At 39.0% G+C, this 20,008-nt stretch overlaps 1 protein-coding gene across 1 annotated transcript in view; it reads right to left on the reverse strand.

Moving 5' to 3' along the window:
* Positions 1-376: 376 nt before the first annotated feature.
* PECR (peroxisomal trans-2-enoyl-CoA reductase) overlaps positions 377-20,008 on the reverse strand; it is a 53,320-nt gene continuing 33,688 nt past the window's right edge. The window contains exons 5-8 of the mRNA XM_066345070.1: positions 12,627-12,723; positions 10,109-10,219; positions 1,636-1,747; positions 377-898 (exon numbers count right to left, since the gene is read on the reverse strand). Of these exons, the coding sequence (XP_066201167.1) occupies positions 813-898; positions 1,636-1,747; positions 10,109-10,219; positions 12,627-12,723 (406 nt within the window). The 3' untranslated portion in view covers positions 377-812. The remainder of the gene's footprint in view (positions 899-1,635; positions 1,748-10,108; positions 10,220-12,626; positions 12,724-20,008) is intronic.

Consider the following 20,008-nt stretch of genomic DNA (forward strand, 5'->3'; position numbering starts at 1 on the left):
CATATACAAGTACTGTACTCGGAACTGAGAGATACTGATAAAGGAAAAGATCTGCTGTACGTCATAAAGGAATGAATCCATTGAAGAAGCTTACCTGATTAAGGCAAGAAATGGATAAAAGTAGTGTGTAAATGGCATTTCAGAAAGGATCACTTGAAGACAAAATATTGAACCCTAATACATTTGTGTAAAATTAACAATATTCTTTTGCATACAAAAGGAAAAACATTTTTTTCATTAAAAATGGGAATATTTTTCATTTAAAAAATCAAGACACAACTCATCACTGCAAAATAATACTACACATAACATTATTTTTCTTTTCAATCAAGAGTGTGTATACCAATTCAACTGCATTAACAAAACAAGCCACATGTCGACAATTATCATGAATTTTTATTGATCCAAAGGTATTTGCCAGGTAAAATGATTCACTGTATAATTCAAGTGTCAGATCATAATGGTATCACAATTTATTGCCTACATTTACAATTAAACCTTTTGAAAGATCATAATTATATCTATTTTTAATTTTAAATTATGGTCACTTTTCAAGTAACTTTATTAGAAATAAAAAGTATAATCATAAAGAATGTTTATTTTCATTACTAAAACATTTTTTTTTAAACCATAGGCCTAAAAGTATTGGTTAGGCATGAATTTCAGCAATAGTTTTTGCATAGGCAAAATTGACAATATTATGAAAAGCACAGAGTGACTTTTCCATACAAATTACAAACTTCTATAAAGTACAGAAGTGTATTAAGATGTTAGGCATTTAGGAACAACAGATACCTCCTTGTTTTCTTAGTTTAGAGACTGGCTTTATGCATTATAGACTCTTTCATCCTTTTGACAACAGAAAGGTCTCCTGCTCCCTCGGGCCAGTTGTCATGATCTGTTAAGTAATGAAAAACCTCATGTCATCTGCAAATATATTAACCTCATAAGTCTTCCCTGTTTCTACCAAACCCCTTTGTTATTTTCCCTGGTTCACCCTCTTTCTCTGAAAGAAAAAAGAAATTATTAGGAAAAATAGCATAGCTTTCAAAAAAAATCTTGAATTTAATTCCCAACTCTGCCACTTAATAGCTTTTGAAAATTTGGAAAAGTTACTCTTCTTGAGCCTCTCTTTACTCTATGAAGGGGATAACCACATCTGTCTCTTAAAATGGTGAGAATTAAATGGGACATCCTAGGTACAGCACCTGCCATACTACAAACATTCAATAAATATTACTTCCTTAATAACGATGATTTTAAAGCAACATGCTTACTTCGTACGAGGTACATCCACATAGTTGCCTCCCCAGGATCCAGGCCTCATTCCCTCTTTCCAATACCCTGTCTGCACTGAGAATTCTATGAGGTTCTGGGAAGTGACCTCCCTTAGACCAATGACTGATGATTGACTGACCTAAGTCAACCAAAGCACTCCATTCCCCTAGCCATGTTCATAGTTGAGGATGGTCGTTTGCATAAACTGGTCCAAAGCAGAGTAGATCTCAGAATTTTGTTAGAAATGTGGAAACAAAGTCATCCTCCCCTCCCCCACCCCTCTAGAAGGATGTGAACAAAGAAGCATGTAGCGTGTAGCTTTGGAATGTAGGATGTACTCATTTCTTGACTGCTCACCTGGTATTTCATACACCTGACCATACAGAGACTGGCCCCCATCCACGGACACCAACTGTCCGGTGATAAAGGACGCTGCTGGAGACAGCAGGAAACACACCAAGGAGGAGATCTGGAAATGGAAAAACACACACGCACACAGGAGAACAGACATGTTACGTTTTTGGCTGCTTCCCAATCTTCAGTAAAGATTTCTCAGAGCACGTGACTACAATGTGAATTCCACAGTATAAGAGCACTATAATCTGACAGTACACAGACAACTGCCTTTTTTTTATTTGAACATCATGAAAATCAGGTAGGAGATTCAAGTGAAAACAGCAAGACAGGATGAAGCCTTCAATGGTGTCAAATAGCTATACAATGTGAAGCCAAAGTAAATGCAGGGCTTAATTTTGACTTTCTATTTCAAACAACTCAGTTCCTTCTGTACCTTTTATTGGCCACCACATCCCTACACTTCATCACCACCATGCGTCTTTTATATTTGTGTCCCTGAAACAGGCAATTGTACCTCGAAACAATACCATGACATGCTAGTTTGTTGAGTCTACGGTCCTGGAGGCCCAAAGCCCAGCGACTCACACAACCGGAGCATTCTACAAGAGGGCTTCAGAATCCCAGTGCATCCGCTAGAATTCAGATAGCTCACTGATGAGTTAAGTGTTAGGCAGATAAAATATATTATGCTCACTTTGTGAAAGATGGCGCTGCCCACATGGAAGCCCATCGCCCAGGTGATATTAATGTGTATTTGGGGCGGGCTGTGGGCAGGCAGGATTCTTGTAGCCTGGGACTTGGTTTTAGGACTAAGCCTTTCCCACCTTTTTGATGTGGGGTGAACTTTGTATCAGAGACTTCCCTATTTTGTATATTGGATTAAAGGTTTTGATTTCTGCACTATAAAGTGGGACAGACCGGGAGCTTGCTCTCTTGGTTCCTGAGATTAGTATTAGAGGAGAGAGCAGAGAGGAGAGCAGAGAGACGCCACGTGGAGGAGGCCAGGAGAAGCAGCCAAGATGGCAGGGTGTTGAAGGAGAAGCCAGTTTGTGCAGAGTTTGTGCAGGGAGAAGGAGATGGGGAACAGAGGTGAATAAGTCTGGTGAGCTAGAAAGCTTTGATTCTAGGAAACTCGGGTAAGTCAGTAGTTTTGTGAGCACTGAATGAGTGGGTTTTGGAGCCCAGTGTGTGTTTTTACTTGCCCACCAGGTGCAAGCTAGGATTAAAGCTAATGGCCCACCAGTTCTTGGCTCCACTGTTTCATTACCATCTGTCTGAATCTAATGCGAACCTGCATGGGCCAGGCGGCTGTGATGGTGGCCCCCGAAACTGACTTAACAGTTCAGCAACATCAACTCCCAAAACCAAAGCAATTATTCCACAGGACATAATGAAACTCTCACGTGAGTCTGTCGGCACAGGCAGTTTCCTAAAAGGTGATCCTCAACACCTGCACTGGAATGCACAGGGATGCTTATTGAAACTCCAGACTGCTAGATCCTACGTGAAATGTTCTGAAGGGTAAGCTCTGTGGTTGGAGTTCCAGAATCTATCATTTTATGAGGCTCCCAAACAGGGTTGGGACTTGGGTGAGGCTACTGAGTTTAGGGTGCAGCATTTAAGGAGGTGCTCTTTCAGGGCAGACCCTACACTTGCACAACCTTGAAAGTGAACATGTTTTTAATTTGTATTCACTGGTCCTGGTCAGTTGGCTCAGTGGATAGACTGTCGGCCCAGAGTATGAACATCCCAGGTTCAATTCCCAGTCAGGGTACACAAAAGAAGGGACTATTTGCTCTCTCCCTCTCCTCCTCCTCCCCATCTCTCTCTCTTACCATCCTGCAGCCAGTGGCTCAATTGGTTGGAGCATTAGGCCCGGGTGCTGAGGATAGCTTAGCTGGTTCGAGCATGTCAACCTCAGGTGTTAAAAATAGCTCAGTTGATTTTAGCATTGGTTCCAGATAAGGGTTCCGGGTGGATCTCAGTGGGGGTACATGCAGGAATCTGTCTCACTATCTCCTCTCAGTTAAAAAAAAAAATTGTGTCCCTGGCTTGCTTGCCTCACTCTAGTCCTGGTCCTGTCCACAGCACTATAGTCAAGGTCGTTTACCTCTCTATGCCTCCTTGAGACTCTTAGACCCTGGAGGGCAAGCACACTTTTCTCTCCATCCTTCTATACCCAGCAGCTAAGATGAAACTGACTTGTTTAAAACAAAGGCCACAAGCCATATGACATTACCAAAACACATTCCATATGCCTCGTTTGACCTGCAATGTGCTGTTAAGTGTCAAACACACACTAGATTTTGACCACCTAATTACTGCTTCAATTTCACTACTTGTAATAGGTCTATTCATATTCTCTGATTTACTAATTCAGTTTTGAAAAATTGTATCTTTCCAGAAATGTATCCATTTCATCCAGATTTTGCAATTTGTTGACATATAGGTATTCATAATGTTTTCTTAAAATTCCTTGTGTTTCTTTGCTGTCCCTTGTTACTTCTCCCCGTTTCTTTTTTGATTTTATTTATTTGGGTCCTCTTTCTTTTTTTCTTGATGAATCTGGTTAAAGATTTGTCAGTCTTCTTTATCTTTTCAAAGAACCATCTCATGGTTTCATTGATCTTTTGTATAGTATTTTAGACTCAATTTCATTTATTTCTGCTGATCTTTATTATTTCCTTCCTTCTACTCATTTTGGGCTGTGTTTTGCTTATTTGAGTTCTCATATTGTAAAGTTAAGACTGTTTATTTGAGATTGGCCTGTAATGCTATGAATTTTCCTCTTATGACTGCTTTCACTCTCACATAGATTTGGGGTTGTGCTTTCGTTTTAATGAGATCTACTTGATAGAAGGATTTGAAATACAAGGCCAGTCATAAGATCTTTATCAACCAATAAGAACTTATAGAGACTAGCAACTTGCATCAACTTTACCTTTGTGATGCCTGATCAGTGGTGGCACAGTGGATAAAGCGTCAACCTGGAATGCTGAGGTTGCCTATTCGAAACCCTGGGCTTGCTCAGTCAAGGCACATATGTGAAGCAACTACTATGACTTGATGCTTCCTGCCTTCCCATCCCTCTTTTTTCTTTCTCTCTCCCTCTCTCTCTCCTCTCTCTAAAAATCAATAAAGAAAAAAAAAACTATCTTTGTGGGTATTATCTCTTTTAGCTCAGTTACCTGTTTAAGTTCAGTTCTGTTTATCAAAGATCACATAACAAGGGTTTTTAAATTAAGCTTGTGTTTGAATTCCAACACCATGAACTGAACATGGCCTTAGGCAAAGTACTGAATTTCATTTGCCCTTAGTTGCTTAATTTGTAAACATGAGTGTGTAGGATCTCACAAGCCAGTTGAAGGGTCTGCCATATGCTGAATCCCCTGTTCGAGAGATATTGAAAGGAACCAGGAGAGGTCAAGGCATTTCCTTTTGAAACTACAACTACATTCTGAACCTCCTGACTACCCCAGGGTCCATCACTTAAAAGAAGGTAACTAACTCACTGTTAAGCAGTCAGGTCCAAGGCCTAGTGTGAAAATCCTGCCCAAAATGGGACATGGGTGATTAGCTGGGGCAATCAGAATATCTTGGAAACATGACCCAGGAATGCTAGAACATAGCCAGGCAGAAGCCTGGCTTTATCCTGCATCTCACCTCTGTTCCTTTCACACCCAGACTTTCTGAAAATAATACCAGAGGTGATGGCAGCTACCATCACCTCTGTTCCTTTCACACCCAGACTTTCTGAAAATAATACCTACATTAGTTAAAGCATGATCAGCAAAACCCTGGGTGTATCTAAGACCTTTTCAGGGGATTTGCAAGGTCAAAGCCACTTTCAAAATAATACAAAGTCCTTATTTGTTGTTTTTACTTTGTTGACATGTGTACTAATGGTGCCAAAACAATGGTGGAAAGACTGTTGGAGCCTCAGCATGAGTCACGGCAGGAACACAAAACTGACCTAGCGATCCTTATATGCCTAGACATTGTATTCTTCACCGGCAGGTACTCATGGGAGGCCGTGGGGGGAGATCCTGTTTCTCTACGGAATGTCCTTGGTGAAGCAGTAGAAATGATTAATTGTGTTAATCTCGGTCACTGAGTCTACACCTTTTCAATATCCTGCATGATGAAAGAGGAAGCTCTTAATTACACATTAAGCTCTCCTGATGCATCTAGAGTATAGTTGTTTACATCACAGAAAAGGATGTGTGGTTGAGTTGTGAACTGAAACACCATTTTTTTACTTGAAAGAAAAAAAGTACAGTTATTTTGATATTTGGCAGATATTTTTCAAAAATGACCACAGTGAGCTTGATCAATGGTACCACAATGGATAGAGTGTCGACCCCGTATGCTAAGGTCTCTGGTTTGAAATCCTGAGGTTGACGGCTTTAGTGTGGGCTTGCTGGCTTGAGCAAAGGATCATCGACATGATCCTAAGGTACCTGCCTTAAGCCAAAAGTCACTGGCTTAATCAAGGGGTCACTGGCTCAGCCAGAACCCACTGGTCAAGGCACATATGAGAAGCAATGCGTGAACAACTAAAGTGATGCAACTAATTAATAAAAAAAATCTAAAGATAAACAGAAATGAACACAGTGAGGGTGTTAATTCAAAGAAAAACAAGTGAGAGCCCTGGCCCGATAGCTCAGTTGGTTAAGAGTGTCATGTCGAAGCACAGAGGTTGCCAGTTCAATCCCCAGTCAGGGCATATACAGGAACAGACTGATGTTCCTCTTTCTCTCTCTCTCTCTCTCTCCCTGCCTCTCTCACTAAAATCAGTAAATAAAAAAAAATTAAATTAACAAATGACAGCATTTGTTATCAATAATAAAATTAGAGCTTTTGGGTAAAAACCACAATTTTGGAAAAATTGTACTTGTCACCATGAGCTTGACAATTTTTTAATACTTAAAAGATTTTTCTAAACAGATTGGTGGTGATAGTTACAAATGTGTTTTTTTTAATATTGTATGCCAACACTTAAAATCTATGTTAACCTTAGAAGATCTACATAACTCAGTGAACCACTTTTTTTTCCAAAAGCTCGATGCCTGATATTACAAAATCATGTACAGGTCAAAAACCCAGAAAAACTGCAAAAAGGACCAATGGATTTTAATGTACCAAAGTACAAAATATTCACTGACATGGTTCCAGGTTATACACTGTGACTAAACTTTAAAAACTGCTGCCACTTTTTTTTTTTAAGAGAGAAAGTAACAGGAAGCCAATACCCTTGACCTTCGATCCAGTGACAGTGGGCTCAAGCCAGGGACTTTGACCTTCAAGCCAACAACCCTGAGATCATGTCAATGACCCCACACTCAAGCTGGCAACCCTGGTCCAAGCTGGCAAGCCCACTCTCTAGCTGGGAACCTGGGGATTTGAACCAGGGACCTCAGCATCCCGAACCAATGCTCTATCCACAATTATGAAGGGATGAAGGGCCCATGAAAATGCTCCTCCATTTCCAACTGGACACATTCAGGAAGCCAGACTTTCTTCATAGGTTTTAACTAAAACAACGCAGTGCAGAGATGGAACATAGAGGCAGATATGAAAGTCCAGCTGTATTCTAATAAGCCATTTATTAAAAAGATTTGTAAAATGTAAAACAAATATAAAAAAAATGTTTTTGAAAATGTCATTTTTCATGAAAAATATTAGTACTTATATTAACATGTAATATTTTATTACTATTATTTTAAAATAAATTAATATATCTTTCTTAAATTTCTCAATTTTCATTTCTAATGCAGTAAATACAGATAGTATTATTTGCATAAACAAGGGGAATGTTTTGTTCAAATAAAATTATAATCCTATCATTCCCTTAATTCAAATCCTTTAAAACCCCTCTTAATTTTCAAAATAACTGTCCAAATACCTCACCTGAAATAGCTCATTAAGTGTTTGTTTGAACAGTATGTTCTATAATTTGATATGCAAATCTCTTGTAGTACAAGAACTCCACTCCTAGAAAGTCATCTCCTCACATAAGAGTACATGACTACACTGGACTGAGGAGGGAGCAAGCCTCCTTTCTCCCTTGTGAGGGGAGAAATCAGAAGAATACAAGGGAAAGGAGCCAGCAGAGATAACTGAGTCAGCCAGTTATAGATTAACTATATCCCATAGTTCTCCAAATGGTTGCCTGGAGCCACTTGTAACACAAAGCGAGAAAAACAAGATCAGTGTGGAGGTATGACCAGTGGTCCGCTTGCTGACCCCACTGAAACTCTCCCTCCCCTCTCCTTGAGTTTTTTTTTTTTTACAGGGACAGAGAGAGAGAGTCAGAGAGAGAGGGATAGATAGATAGGAACGGAGAGCGATGAGAAGCATCAATCATCAGTTTTTCATTGCGAGACCTTAGTTGTTCATTGATTGCTTTCTCATATTTGTCTTGACTGCGGGCCTTCAGCAGACCGAATAATCCCTTGCTCGAGCCAGCGACCTTGGGTCCAAGCTGGTGACCTTTTGCTCACACCAGATAAGTCTGCGTTCAAGCTGTCAACCTCGGGGTCTCGAACCTGGGTCCTCTGCATCCCAGTCCAATGCTCTATCCACTGTGCCACCGCCTGGTCAGGCTCCTTGAGTCTTGAGAAACCTTAAACCAGTGGTTGTCAACCTGGTCCCTACCGCCCACTAGTGGGCATTCCAGCTTTCATAGTGGGTGGTAGCGGAGCAACCAGAGTATAAAAAGATAGATTTAACTATAGTAAGTTGTTTTATAAAGATTCATTCTGCCAAACTTAGCGAAAATCCGATATAAAGTACTTGGTAAGTAATTCTTATTATATGCTTTAACTTGTTGTAACTCTGCTTTATAAATTTTATAAAGTAAAGTTACTTCCCTACTTTATAAATCACCATAACTGTGGAACCAGTGGGTGGTTAGGAAATTTTACTACTGACAGAGATACAAAAGTGGGCGGTAGGTATAAAAAGGTTGACTACCCCTGCCTTAAACAAAGGAATCACAAGTCCCCTGCATGGACACTGTAAAGGTATAAAACCTGTAAGAAAATCTAATTCAGGGAGTTCGTGCTTTGGTGCTACTAACTCCATGTGCTCCTCCGGCAACTAATAAATTCTCCTTCCTCTATTAAATTGTCTGAGCGTCTCTTGGTATCCTCCATCGGGTGTCACGTCCTGCAACAGGACAACATTCAGAACAGAATTACTACCATATCCAAAATGTAAATAAAACCTAAATTGCAACAATAGGATCTAATTAAATATATAATGGCATATTAATAGCAAGTTGCAAAAAGGAACATAGAGTAGGATCTCGTGTATGTAAAAAAATGTCAATAAATATAATCTTTTGTATGTATAGTAATTTCCTACAAAGATAAATATCAAACTGATACTGAAAGATAGTTCCAGGAATTGGATCACATTTTCTTCAAGAGTTTTATAGTTTTGCCTTCATATTTAGCACTTTACTGTAGCTGAGAATTGTGTTGTATGTGATGAGAAAGAATGATCTTATTTACCTCTAGCTGAACAGCTCATTGCTGCAAGACTTTTGCTAAATGGTCTATTCATTCACCATAGGTTTGAAATGCTACTTTTATCCTATCAACTCCCGTATATACACGGTACTGATACAAGAGTCCATTGTACTCCACTGACTTTAATCTATTTCAGTACAAGTACCAGACATTGTAAATAAGTATAACATTACAGTATGTTTTGATATCGGAAAGCCCAAACCCCCTATTATTTTTTTTTTCAAAACATTTTTGACTGTTTTTTGTATAAATATTTTTCTATCTAGACAAACTTTGTAATCAATGTGTTAAATTCCAAAAATGTATTCAATATAGACATTAATTTAGAGAAACTTGACTTTCATAACATTGATTCTCTCCATTGAACTATATAGGCTATGTATGTCTCTATTCTAGGGGTTTTCTCCTGGTCTTCAGTAAGAAAACATTTTTCATTCACAACTAAGTTTACTCCAGGTATTTTAGTTTTTATTATTATTGTGGAAAAGATATTCATTGTTTTAAAAATAGATTTTAAGACCGATACAACTAACATTTAAGATAGCCATTGATTTTTTTCCATACTTAAATCTGGACACCCTACAGAAGTTGTGTCTGGAATGACCTAATGCCATAATTGCCTGGCTTACTTCATGAAGGTCCTATATACCAACAATGGCATGTGATAAAATAAGGCAGCTGAAAAGTACAACAAAACAATGAAAGCATGCTGTCCTTAATTCACACTGCACTTGATCCTGAATAAAGACTACTGTGCGTATTCAAAGCCCAACCAGGATATTCCCCAAGAGCCAGAAAGCCCAGGGAACCAGTTTGGTGGCAGTGGGAGCAATCACCTCTATCAGCCAACCCCGCTATGTATAAAAGACACCAAAATGTTCCTAAGTTCCAAAGTATGAAATAAAGTAATTCCAATCAATGTTAGAAATATACATTACCTCCTCAGGAACTCCAAGTCTTTTAGCTGGGATGGCCTGAATAGACTTGCCAATTACCTCATTTGACAAATGAGTATAGTTGCCAAAAGCAGTCTGCGAATAAATGGTTCCCTATGTTTCGATATAAAACAGGAGCAAAATAAAGCGCATAAGATTAAATTTTACTTGTAAAGACATCAAGGCAGTCTATCAACCAACACCAAAAATTACATGGTTTAACTTTAATAGGAAAGTTAACATCTCTAATGTAAATTATTCTCAATATTGTCAAAGAAATTCAGTCAACCACTTCTACAAATGGATGATCAGAATGCTCAGTTTGTGACCTCCCCTTCCTTATTAAACGTTGAAGCCCTGGATTTTTTCATAAAGACTTGGTTTCTGAAAGCATAATTCTATGAGTAGATTAGGGAGGCTCTTAACTGGGAACAATGAGACAAGAGACTATTTTATCCTCCACTGTGCTTCTCTCTTTAACAACACAAGACTGGGTTATGGTTATGTGACACTCCAGAAATGCAGTATTTCCATGGCTTTTCACCAAAAGCAAAATATGACGTGAAACATTTGAATCCAATGTAAACAAACTAAAATTTTAAAGTAAAAATTTTTTAAAAAGATTTTATTAATTCATTTTAGAGAGAGGAGAAAAAAAGAAAAAGAGAGAGAGAGAGAAGGAGGGAGGAGCATGAAGCATCAACTCCCACATGTGCCCAGAACTGGCAAGCCCGGGTCTCAAACAGGTGACCACGGCATTCCAAGTCAACGCACCGTTCATTGTGCCACCACAGTTCAGGCTAAAATTTTAATTCTTTAAAACTTTCTTTTACATAGCTTTCATGGGTTTACAAAGCCAAATAAATGACTCAAAAATTGTACCACACAGGATAAATCTATTTGTCATTGGCTCAACACGACACAAGAAGTTATGAGGAGGAGGAGAGAAATAGCAGGTGTAAAAAGAAGATGACATTTGGTGGTATTACTTACTCCAAAGGATACTGGGTGATATACTACTTTCCAATTAAGCAATTACTAACCTTTCATTTAAAGAGGATGAAATCTATTAAGTATTAAACTTGAAAACATCTCAGGAGGAAAAACATGACTTTAGTTAGGTGCTTATAATACTAACATACCACCGTAGGTTTTCAGAAAAAGCATTTTTGGAGCCAGTATTCAAAAGTATCAGAATTAAGAATGGAACTATACTTAATTTATCTTTGAATATTTGTATATGGGTATAGCCATGAAAGACTGAAGGGAAATGAAGATTCCGGCTGAGAACCTGCAATTTGTTAAATATGAGGTTTTCTACTCACATCAACAAGTCAGTTCACGCTTAGTTCCCACTGAGTAGCATGGATAACAATTATCTCTAAACCAAATATGGAATTATAAATAATATTCCACAGATATATAGAATTTCAGATTGCAAATGATTTCTATCTTAGCAATGACAGAGAAGTTCATTAGAGCTGAGTTTTGCACATTGAGATGTTTCGTTTAAGGTCTCAGCACATGGCCAATATGTAATATTCATGGAGGTTTAAGCTGTATCTTACTAAAGCGATAGTTTTTGCAGTTGAAGACATTATGATTTTTCTCCCCTGTTCACTTACATTAGGATTCAGGAAATTTCCTTTTGAGTTCTAGTTGATGTCTAACTAGAAGTTTTTTCCTAAAAGTTTGATTTTAAGTTTCTCTCACTCCTAATAAAGGATTCATGATAAAACAAGAAATAAAATAATAATCTGGAAAAACTTATTTATTTATTTATTTCACAGAGACAGAGTGACAGATAGGAAAGACAGATCGGAAGGGAGACAGATGAGAAGTATCAATTATTTGGTGTGGCACCTTAGTTGTTCATTGAATACTTTCTCATATGTGCAGGGGCTACAGCAGAGCGAGTGACACCTTGCTCAAGGCAGTGACCTTGGCCTCAAGCCAACAACGTGGGGCTTCAAGCCAGAGACCTTAGGGCTCAAGCCACGGACCATGAGGTCATGTCTACGATCCCATGCACACTGCACTCAAGCCGGTGAGCTTGTGCTCAAGCCAGATGAGCCCACGCTCAAGCTGGCAACTTCGGGGTTTTGAACCAAGGTCCTCTGCACTCCAGTCTGAAACTACCCACTGCACCACTGCCTGGTCAGGCCAGAAGAATTTACTCTTTAAAGCACTGATTTTCAATCTTTACTCTGCATTTGAATTTTTTTGGGTGGCTTTTACAAATATTGATGCCTGGATTTTATAGTTTGGAGCTAAACTTATACATCACTATTTCAAATATATTTCACAGATATTTTTAATATACAGCCAGGATTGAGAATCACTGGCTTTTAACTTTAACAATCAAGTCACAGAATAAATACTTGTAAATCAATAAATGCTTCTTCTGATCTACTTTCAGAAGCCAATCTTTTCTAGTATATATGCATAGTGACAATTCCTCTATCAACGGCAGAAATGGAATCAGAAGAACACAATTTGTTCATACACAACATTTACTTACAGGGGCAACACAGTTGATCCTTATTCCACTTCTGGCCCATTCCAAAGCTAAGGTTTTGGTGAGGCTGTAAACACCTTCCCTGGCAGCTGCACTATGCCTTTAAAAAACAGAACATTATAATTAGCTTTTGTCGGCTATGCCTCTTATCAACTAAACTGACAGGTATGTCAATCATCTGTCAGAGCCCCACAAGAACATTCTTATCATGAAGCTCTGTCTTTTTGAGTCTCTGTCTGAATAATGAGAAAGAACTGGGTCCTCCCACATTAAAGCCAAACCACAGCTTTCTGAACGTGAAACAAATCTCATGTTGGGAAGGCCCACATGAATTCCCTCAGTTCACATGAACCTATGAGGATTTTTTGAAGGACATTTTATTATGGAGAAAAACAAACTGGTGATTGTAGGGTTACATATATAGTTGCTTTTTTTAAAATCAATTTTAGATAATAATGCATATAAAATTCACAGATCAAGCTGCAAATAGTTTCAATAGAATTTTTAGACATATCAAAATTTAAATAAATTGCAATAGGTTTCCAGAAAGAGATTCAAATATTTAGGTCGGTCCCTGAAAATACACCTCCACAAATATGAAACAGATTATGTACAATGTTGTTTACTGCAGATTATTTGTAATAGCAATCTATAGGAACAATACAGATCTCTATTTAACTTGAGACAATGTATACATTTGAAACAATGAGTTTGAAAAAAAATCCATAAATCCATGATGGTATATTAAATAGTTTAATACTAATGATGATGTTATCAGAAATATTTCCATAAATAGAGAAAAAAAGGAGTGGTTGTAGCAAAAAAAGTCTTTTTATTGAAGAATATCAGTATATAAATATAGAAGTAATTATGAAATCAGAGAAACCAAGACTTTCACTTCAGCCAAGTAATAATGATTCAGGTAAAGATCAATAGTGGTTGCTAAAATCATGGTTGTCAAGAGAGTATTGACACTCCACAAAATATCAACATACAAATTACAAATTACGTAATAACTAAAAAGGAATTGGTGACGTCAGAGAAATGGCACCATGAGGAGCGCTACCGATAAATCTCCCCCAAATTTCAACAAGTTCTTCAACCAGAGACAGAAAAATCTATCCTTGGAGCGTCTGGAAGTCCCACACACTGAAAACGAAGGTATGATCGAGCGAAAAATTGACTAAATATATAATCAACCCTGAAGGAAATAAGACGAAGAAAGGAACACTCCGCCTTCCTCACTAACCTGAGCAAGGGCTGCTTTCACTTGGAACTGAGATAGAGGGCTAAGGGTGTGGAGGGAGCCAGGCTGTGGCACAGACGTGCAAGCCATGGAAAGAGTGTGCCTGCGGCAACTTCAGCCAACACGAGCTAACGCCCGGGCCGGACCCGGCAAAGACGGGCGGGCGAGCAGCAGCCGCCATTAGCCCTGATATCCTGGTCCGCGAGCACAGATAGTGTGCGAGAGGTTCCTCCTAGCGCCCCGGGAGTGGGTGCCTGTGTTCCTGGACAGAGGGGCAGGGTCAGAGGCCTTTGCGTGGGCTGCGACCAGAGTCTTGTGTGGTCCCTGCACCCTAAACAGCAGTGCGCGGGGAGTGCAAGAAAGTGAACTTCCCTACGCCCGAACTTCTCTGGGCAGGCAGGCGCCTCACCCAGCCATTCAAGCTAACATCTCCGGGAAGAAAATGATACGAAAGCGTTAGGGGGAGGGGAGCGCAAGCAGTTTGCAGTCTGTCTCTGAAGCAGATCTGCAGATCCAATCGCTAAAATTAGCATAACCCACAGTTTGCTCACCTCCCAACTGACCTATGAGGCTCTAACTGACAAGATCTCTCTCAGTTCAGCGATCTAAGACAAGAGGTGTGATATCTTTTAGTGTCTCTTGCTATGCACGTAGGGGTGGGGGCAACTTCTGATTGGCAGAGCTTTCATACTCAGGGCTATATGTTAAAAAGAGGGATTTGGCAGCTTTTAAGACCTTCTGTTCTGCAGGCAGCGACTAGGGCATCTTCTTTCCAGCCAATACAGGTTAGAAAGTGCAAAAAGTCTGGGGAGAGTGGTCCCACAGAGTACTGAGGCATACTGGACATGCTTGGAGGCTCATAGAAAGGCACCTAGAGAGCAACTGGCTCCCAGCCCTGCCTGATTACGCTGGTGGCTCTGACTGACAGAGCCTTACCCAGAGCCCTGTGCTGAGTGGGGATAGAGTGGGGATTTGCCAGCCCTTTGAGCCTCTTACTCTCCAGGCAGAGGCAGCGGCAGCGGCAACCTCATAGCTGGATCATCAGGCTGCTAATTCAGGAAGGAGAGACTAGGAGAGAGGCTCCAGGAAAACGGACTCTCTCACTGTCGGAGCCTGCAAATGCTAACAAGCCTCGACTACCAACAAGACTGAAGCCTAATATATGACATCGCCGTAGAGTCTCATCAACTGCAAATCCCTACCTAAGCATGCCACAGGGGCAGAGCCTGGAGTACAGAGTCACCGACCAGGAAGAGGGAGAGGAAAGAAAAAGGAAGAAGATAACCTCTCAAAATCAAGAAAAATCCACAGACTTTATAACTTTTTCCATTTTTTTTGTTTCTTTCATCTTCCTGTCTTTATTATTATTTGTATTCTTCCACCTTGATCCTTTTATTTCTGCCCATCTTATTCTTTCCTCTTCTTGAACTACACTACTCATAAGTGTTATATTTCCCACTTTCTTTCTTTTCTTCTTCCTTACTCTCCATGAGGGTTACACTCCAAAACCCTTAACTCTCTCTCTCTCTTTTTGTTCTTTTCTCTTCTTTTCCTTTTGCCCTTTTTCTTTTTTCTCCCTATTAGTTTCTTCTTTTCTCCTTTACTTTTCCTCTCATTCAATCCTCAATCACAAACAAATTATTTTATTTGGGACTCAAATTTTTTCTCTGTGGCATTTTGGGTGCTTTTTACTTCACTTTTTAACTCATTAGCATTCCCCTCAACCCCAGCTCTCCATTCTATCTAGTTTTTGCTCCACTTAATACAGTAGTAATTTTTTTTTCCTTTTTCCTGTTTCCCTCTTATCCTTCTCATTATATCTCTTAGTCGACCATCAATTACAAGCAAATCATTTTATTCTTGACCCAAATTTTTTCCTCTTTTGCATTTTGTGGGTCCCTACCTCTTTTTTTGCCCCTTTATCACTTCTCCCCAACACAGGCCCTCCGTTATTGGTAGTTTTTGTTCCATTTAGCACAATATAATTCACAGTTCATCATATTTTCTCAAGGAGGAGGGCAGAGAAGAAAAAAAAGGGAAATAATAAATTTTCTTTTTTTCCATTTTTTCTTTTTTTTACTTTTTATTCTTTATTAGTTCTCATTAGTGCTATCAACAAAACCACCCTCAGATGCCATTACAGAAAAGGAAATTGAATATCATGGATACAAAATACAGAGATGTAGTACAGATAGATGAGGAAAAATCTATGGAGAAAAAATTTAATATATTAGAAACCTTGGAGCTAAATGACAGGAAATTTAAAATAGCAATCCTAAAAATACTCAGAGATATACAAGAAAACACAGAAAGGCAATTTAGGGAGCTCAGAAAACAACTCAATGAACACAAAGAATACATTACCAAGGAAATTGAAACTATAAAAACAAATCAAACAGAGATGAAAAACTCAATTCATGAACTGAAAAACAAGGTAACAAGCTTAGCTCTTAGAACAGGTCAAATAGAAGGTAGGATTAGTGACATAGAGGACAAGCAACTTGAGGTACAACAGAGAGAAGAGAGAGACTTAAAAAATTTTTAAAAATGAGAAAGCCCTACAGGAATTGTCTGACTCCATCAAAATGACTAACATAAGAATAATAGGTATATCAGAGGGAGAAGAGAAAGAAAATGGAATGGAGAACATATTCAAACAAATAATAGACGAGAACTTCCCAAGCCTGTGGAAAGAATTAAAGCCTCAAACTCAAAAAGAAACAGAACACCGAGTTTTCTTAACCCTAACAAACCTACTCCAAGGCATATCATAATGAAATTGGCACAAACCAATGACAAAGAAAAAATTCTCAAGGCAGCCAGGGAAAAGAAGAATACAACATATAAAGGAAGGCCCATTACATTATCATCAGATTTCTCAACAGAAACTCTACAAGCTAGAACAGAGTGGACCCAAATATTTAAACTCCTGAAAGAGAGGAACTTTCAGCCAAGAATACTATACCCATCAAAGCTATCCTTCAAATACGAAGGAGAAATAAAAACATTCACAGATATAGAAAAGATGAGGGAATTTATCATCAGAAAACTCCCAATCCAGGAAATACTAAAGAGGGTTTTCCAACCAGATACAAAGAACAAAACAAATCAAAACCACAAGTAAAAGCTCCACCAAGGACACAATAAAACCAAATTTAAACTGTGACAACAAAAACAAAAAAAAAAAAGGAGAGGACGGAGATTAATAGTAGCAAAGGACGATGGAGTGCAGAAGCACTCATAAGATAGTGTACTACAATGAACATGGTAGGTACTCTTTTCATTACTTAATGGTAACCACCATTGAAAAAACCTCTACAGAAGCACATGACTTAAAAAAGGTAGCAACAGAGGAAAGAAGTATGGAATACAGCCAAACAAAAACAAATGATAGAAAAACAAAAGAGAAGAATAAAACAAGATAGAAAACTAACAGAAAGAAATTTAGCCCTGGCTGGTTGGCTCAGTGGTAGAGCATTGGCCTGGCGTGCAGGAGTCCTGGGTTTGATTCCCGGCCAGGGCACACAGGAGAAGCACCCATCTGCTTCTCCACCCCTCCCCCTCTCCTTCCTCTCTGTCTCTCTCTTCCCCTCCCACAGCCAAGGCTCCATTGGAGCAAATTTGGCCCGGGCGCTGAGGATGGCTCTGTGGCCTCTGCCTCAGGCGCTAGAATGGCTTTGGTCGCAACAGAGCGATGCCCCAGATGGGCAGAGCATCACCCCCTGCTGGGTGTGCCAGGTGGATCCCGGTCGGGCACATGAGGGAGTCTGTCTGACTGAACTCCCTGTTTCTAACTTCAGAAAAATAAAAATAAAAAAATAAAAAACAAAGAAATTTATAAAATGGCAATAGGGAACCCACAAGTGTCAATAATTACACTAAATGTAAATGGATTAAACTCACCAATAAAAAGACACAGAGTGGCAGAATGGATTAAAAAAGAAAATCCAACTATATGCTGCCTACAAGAAACACATCTAAGCAACAAGGATAAAAACAAATTCAAAGTGAAAGGCTGGAAAACAATACTCCAAGCAAAAAACATCCAAAAAATAGCAGGTGTAGCAATACTCATATCTAATAATGCTGTCTACAAGACAGCAAAAGTACTCAGAGACAAAAATGGTCATTTCATAATGATTAAGGGGACACTGAATCAAGAAACATAACAATTCTTAAGGTCTACCGGAAAGTTCTGTCCGTTTCTATGACAACAAGTTTCGACACGTAAGCACGTTTATTTGGCGCATGTGTGCCTCTCTATTTTTATCACTTAATGTATTACATACTGACTTAGCTAAAACAAAGTTGATTCACGTTAGTCTTATGTGTGAAGCGATAGTGTGCCCATGGCTACTGATAAAGTTCATTTACGCCACTGTAATTTTTACAAATTTCAACAAAGAAGAAATGCTACAGAAGCATGTCCGTCACATCTACCATATTCCTCGGACTTAGCACCCTCCAACTATCACTTTTTTTGTCCTTACAAAATATTTTGAAGAGCAAAAAATTCAAAAATGAAGAAGATATCAAACAAGCACTGGTTCAATTTTTCGCATAAAAAGATAAAACATTTTTCAAAAATGGGATATACAAATTGCCCTCACGCTGGCAAGAAATCATTAATAATAATGGCAATTACATTATTTAATAAAGTTTATTGATGGTAAGAAAAATTTGTATTTTGTTTTATTCCAAAAACGGACAGAACTTTCCAGTAGACCTTATATATATGCACCAAACCAAGTAGCACCAAAATATATAAGACAGCTACTTATTGGCCTAAAAACAAAAACTGACAAAAACACAATAATACTTGGAGACCTCAATACACCGCTGATGGCTCTAGATCGTTCATCCAAACAGAAAATCAATAAAGATATATTGGCCTTAAATGAAACACTAGAGCAACTGTATATGATAGACATTTACAGGACATTTCATCCCAAAGCAACAGAGTATACATTTTTCTCTAGTGTACATGGAACATTCTCAAGAATTGACCATATGTTGGGCCACAAAAATAACATCAGCAAATTCAGAAAAATCTAAATTGTACCAAGCATATTTTCTGATTATAAAGCCTTGAAACTAGAATTCAACTGCAAAAAAGAGAGAAGAAACCCCACAAAAATGTGGAAACTAAACAACATACTTTAAAAAAATGAATGGGTCAAATAAGAAATAAGTGCAGAGATCAAAAGATATATACAGACAAATGAAAATGACAATACGACATATCAGAATCTATGGGATGCAGCAAAAGCAGTAAAAAGAGGGAAGTTCATATCACTTCAGGATTATACGAACAAACAATAGAGAGCCCAAGTAAACCACTTAACTTCACAGCTTAAGAAACTAGAAAAAGGCCCTGGCCAGTTGGCTCAGTGGTAGAGTGTCGGCCTGGCGTGCAGAAGTCCCGGGTTTGATTCCCAGCCAGGGCACACAGGAGAAGCGCCCATCTGCTTCTCCACCCCTCCCCCTCTCCTTCCTCTCTGTCTCTCTCTTCCCCTCCTGCAGCCAAGGCTCCATTGGAGCAAAGATGGCCCGGGCGCTGGGGATGACTCTGTGGCCTCTGCCTCAGGCGCTAGAGTGGCTCTGGTAGTGACATAGTGACGCCCCGGATGGGCAGAGCATCGCCCCCTGGTGGGCAGAGCGTCGCCCCCTGGTGGGCGTGCCGGGTGGATCCTGGTCAGGCACATGCGGGAGTCTGTCTGACTGTCTCTCCCCGTTTCCAGCTTCAGAAAAATACAAAAAAAAAAAAAAAAGAAACTAGCAAAAGAAGAACAAAGACAACCCAAAACCAGCCAAAGAAAGGAAATAATAAAAATCAGAGCAGAAATAAATGAAATAGAGAACAGAAAAACTATAGAAAAAATTAATAGAACAAGGAGCTGGTTCTTTGAAAAGATCAACAAAATTGACAAACCCTTGGCAAAATTTACCAAGGAAAAAAGAGAAAGGACTCATATAAACAAAATCCAAAATGAAAGAGGAGAAATCACCACAGAAATCATAGATATACAAAGAATTACTGTAGAATACTACAAAAAAACTATAGGCCACCAAATTCAACAATCTAAAAGAAATGGATAAATTCCTAGAACAATACAACCTTCCTAGACTGAGTCATGAA

The sequence above is a fragment of the Saccopteryx leptura genome, chromosome 7 (genome assembly GCF_036850995.1).
Source record: "Saccopteryx leptura isolate mSacLep1 chromosome 7, mSacLep1_pri_phased_curated, whole genome shotgun sequence".
NCBI lineage: Eukaryota > Metazoa > Chordata > Mammalia > Chiroptera > Emballonuridae > Saccopteryx > Saccopteryx leptura.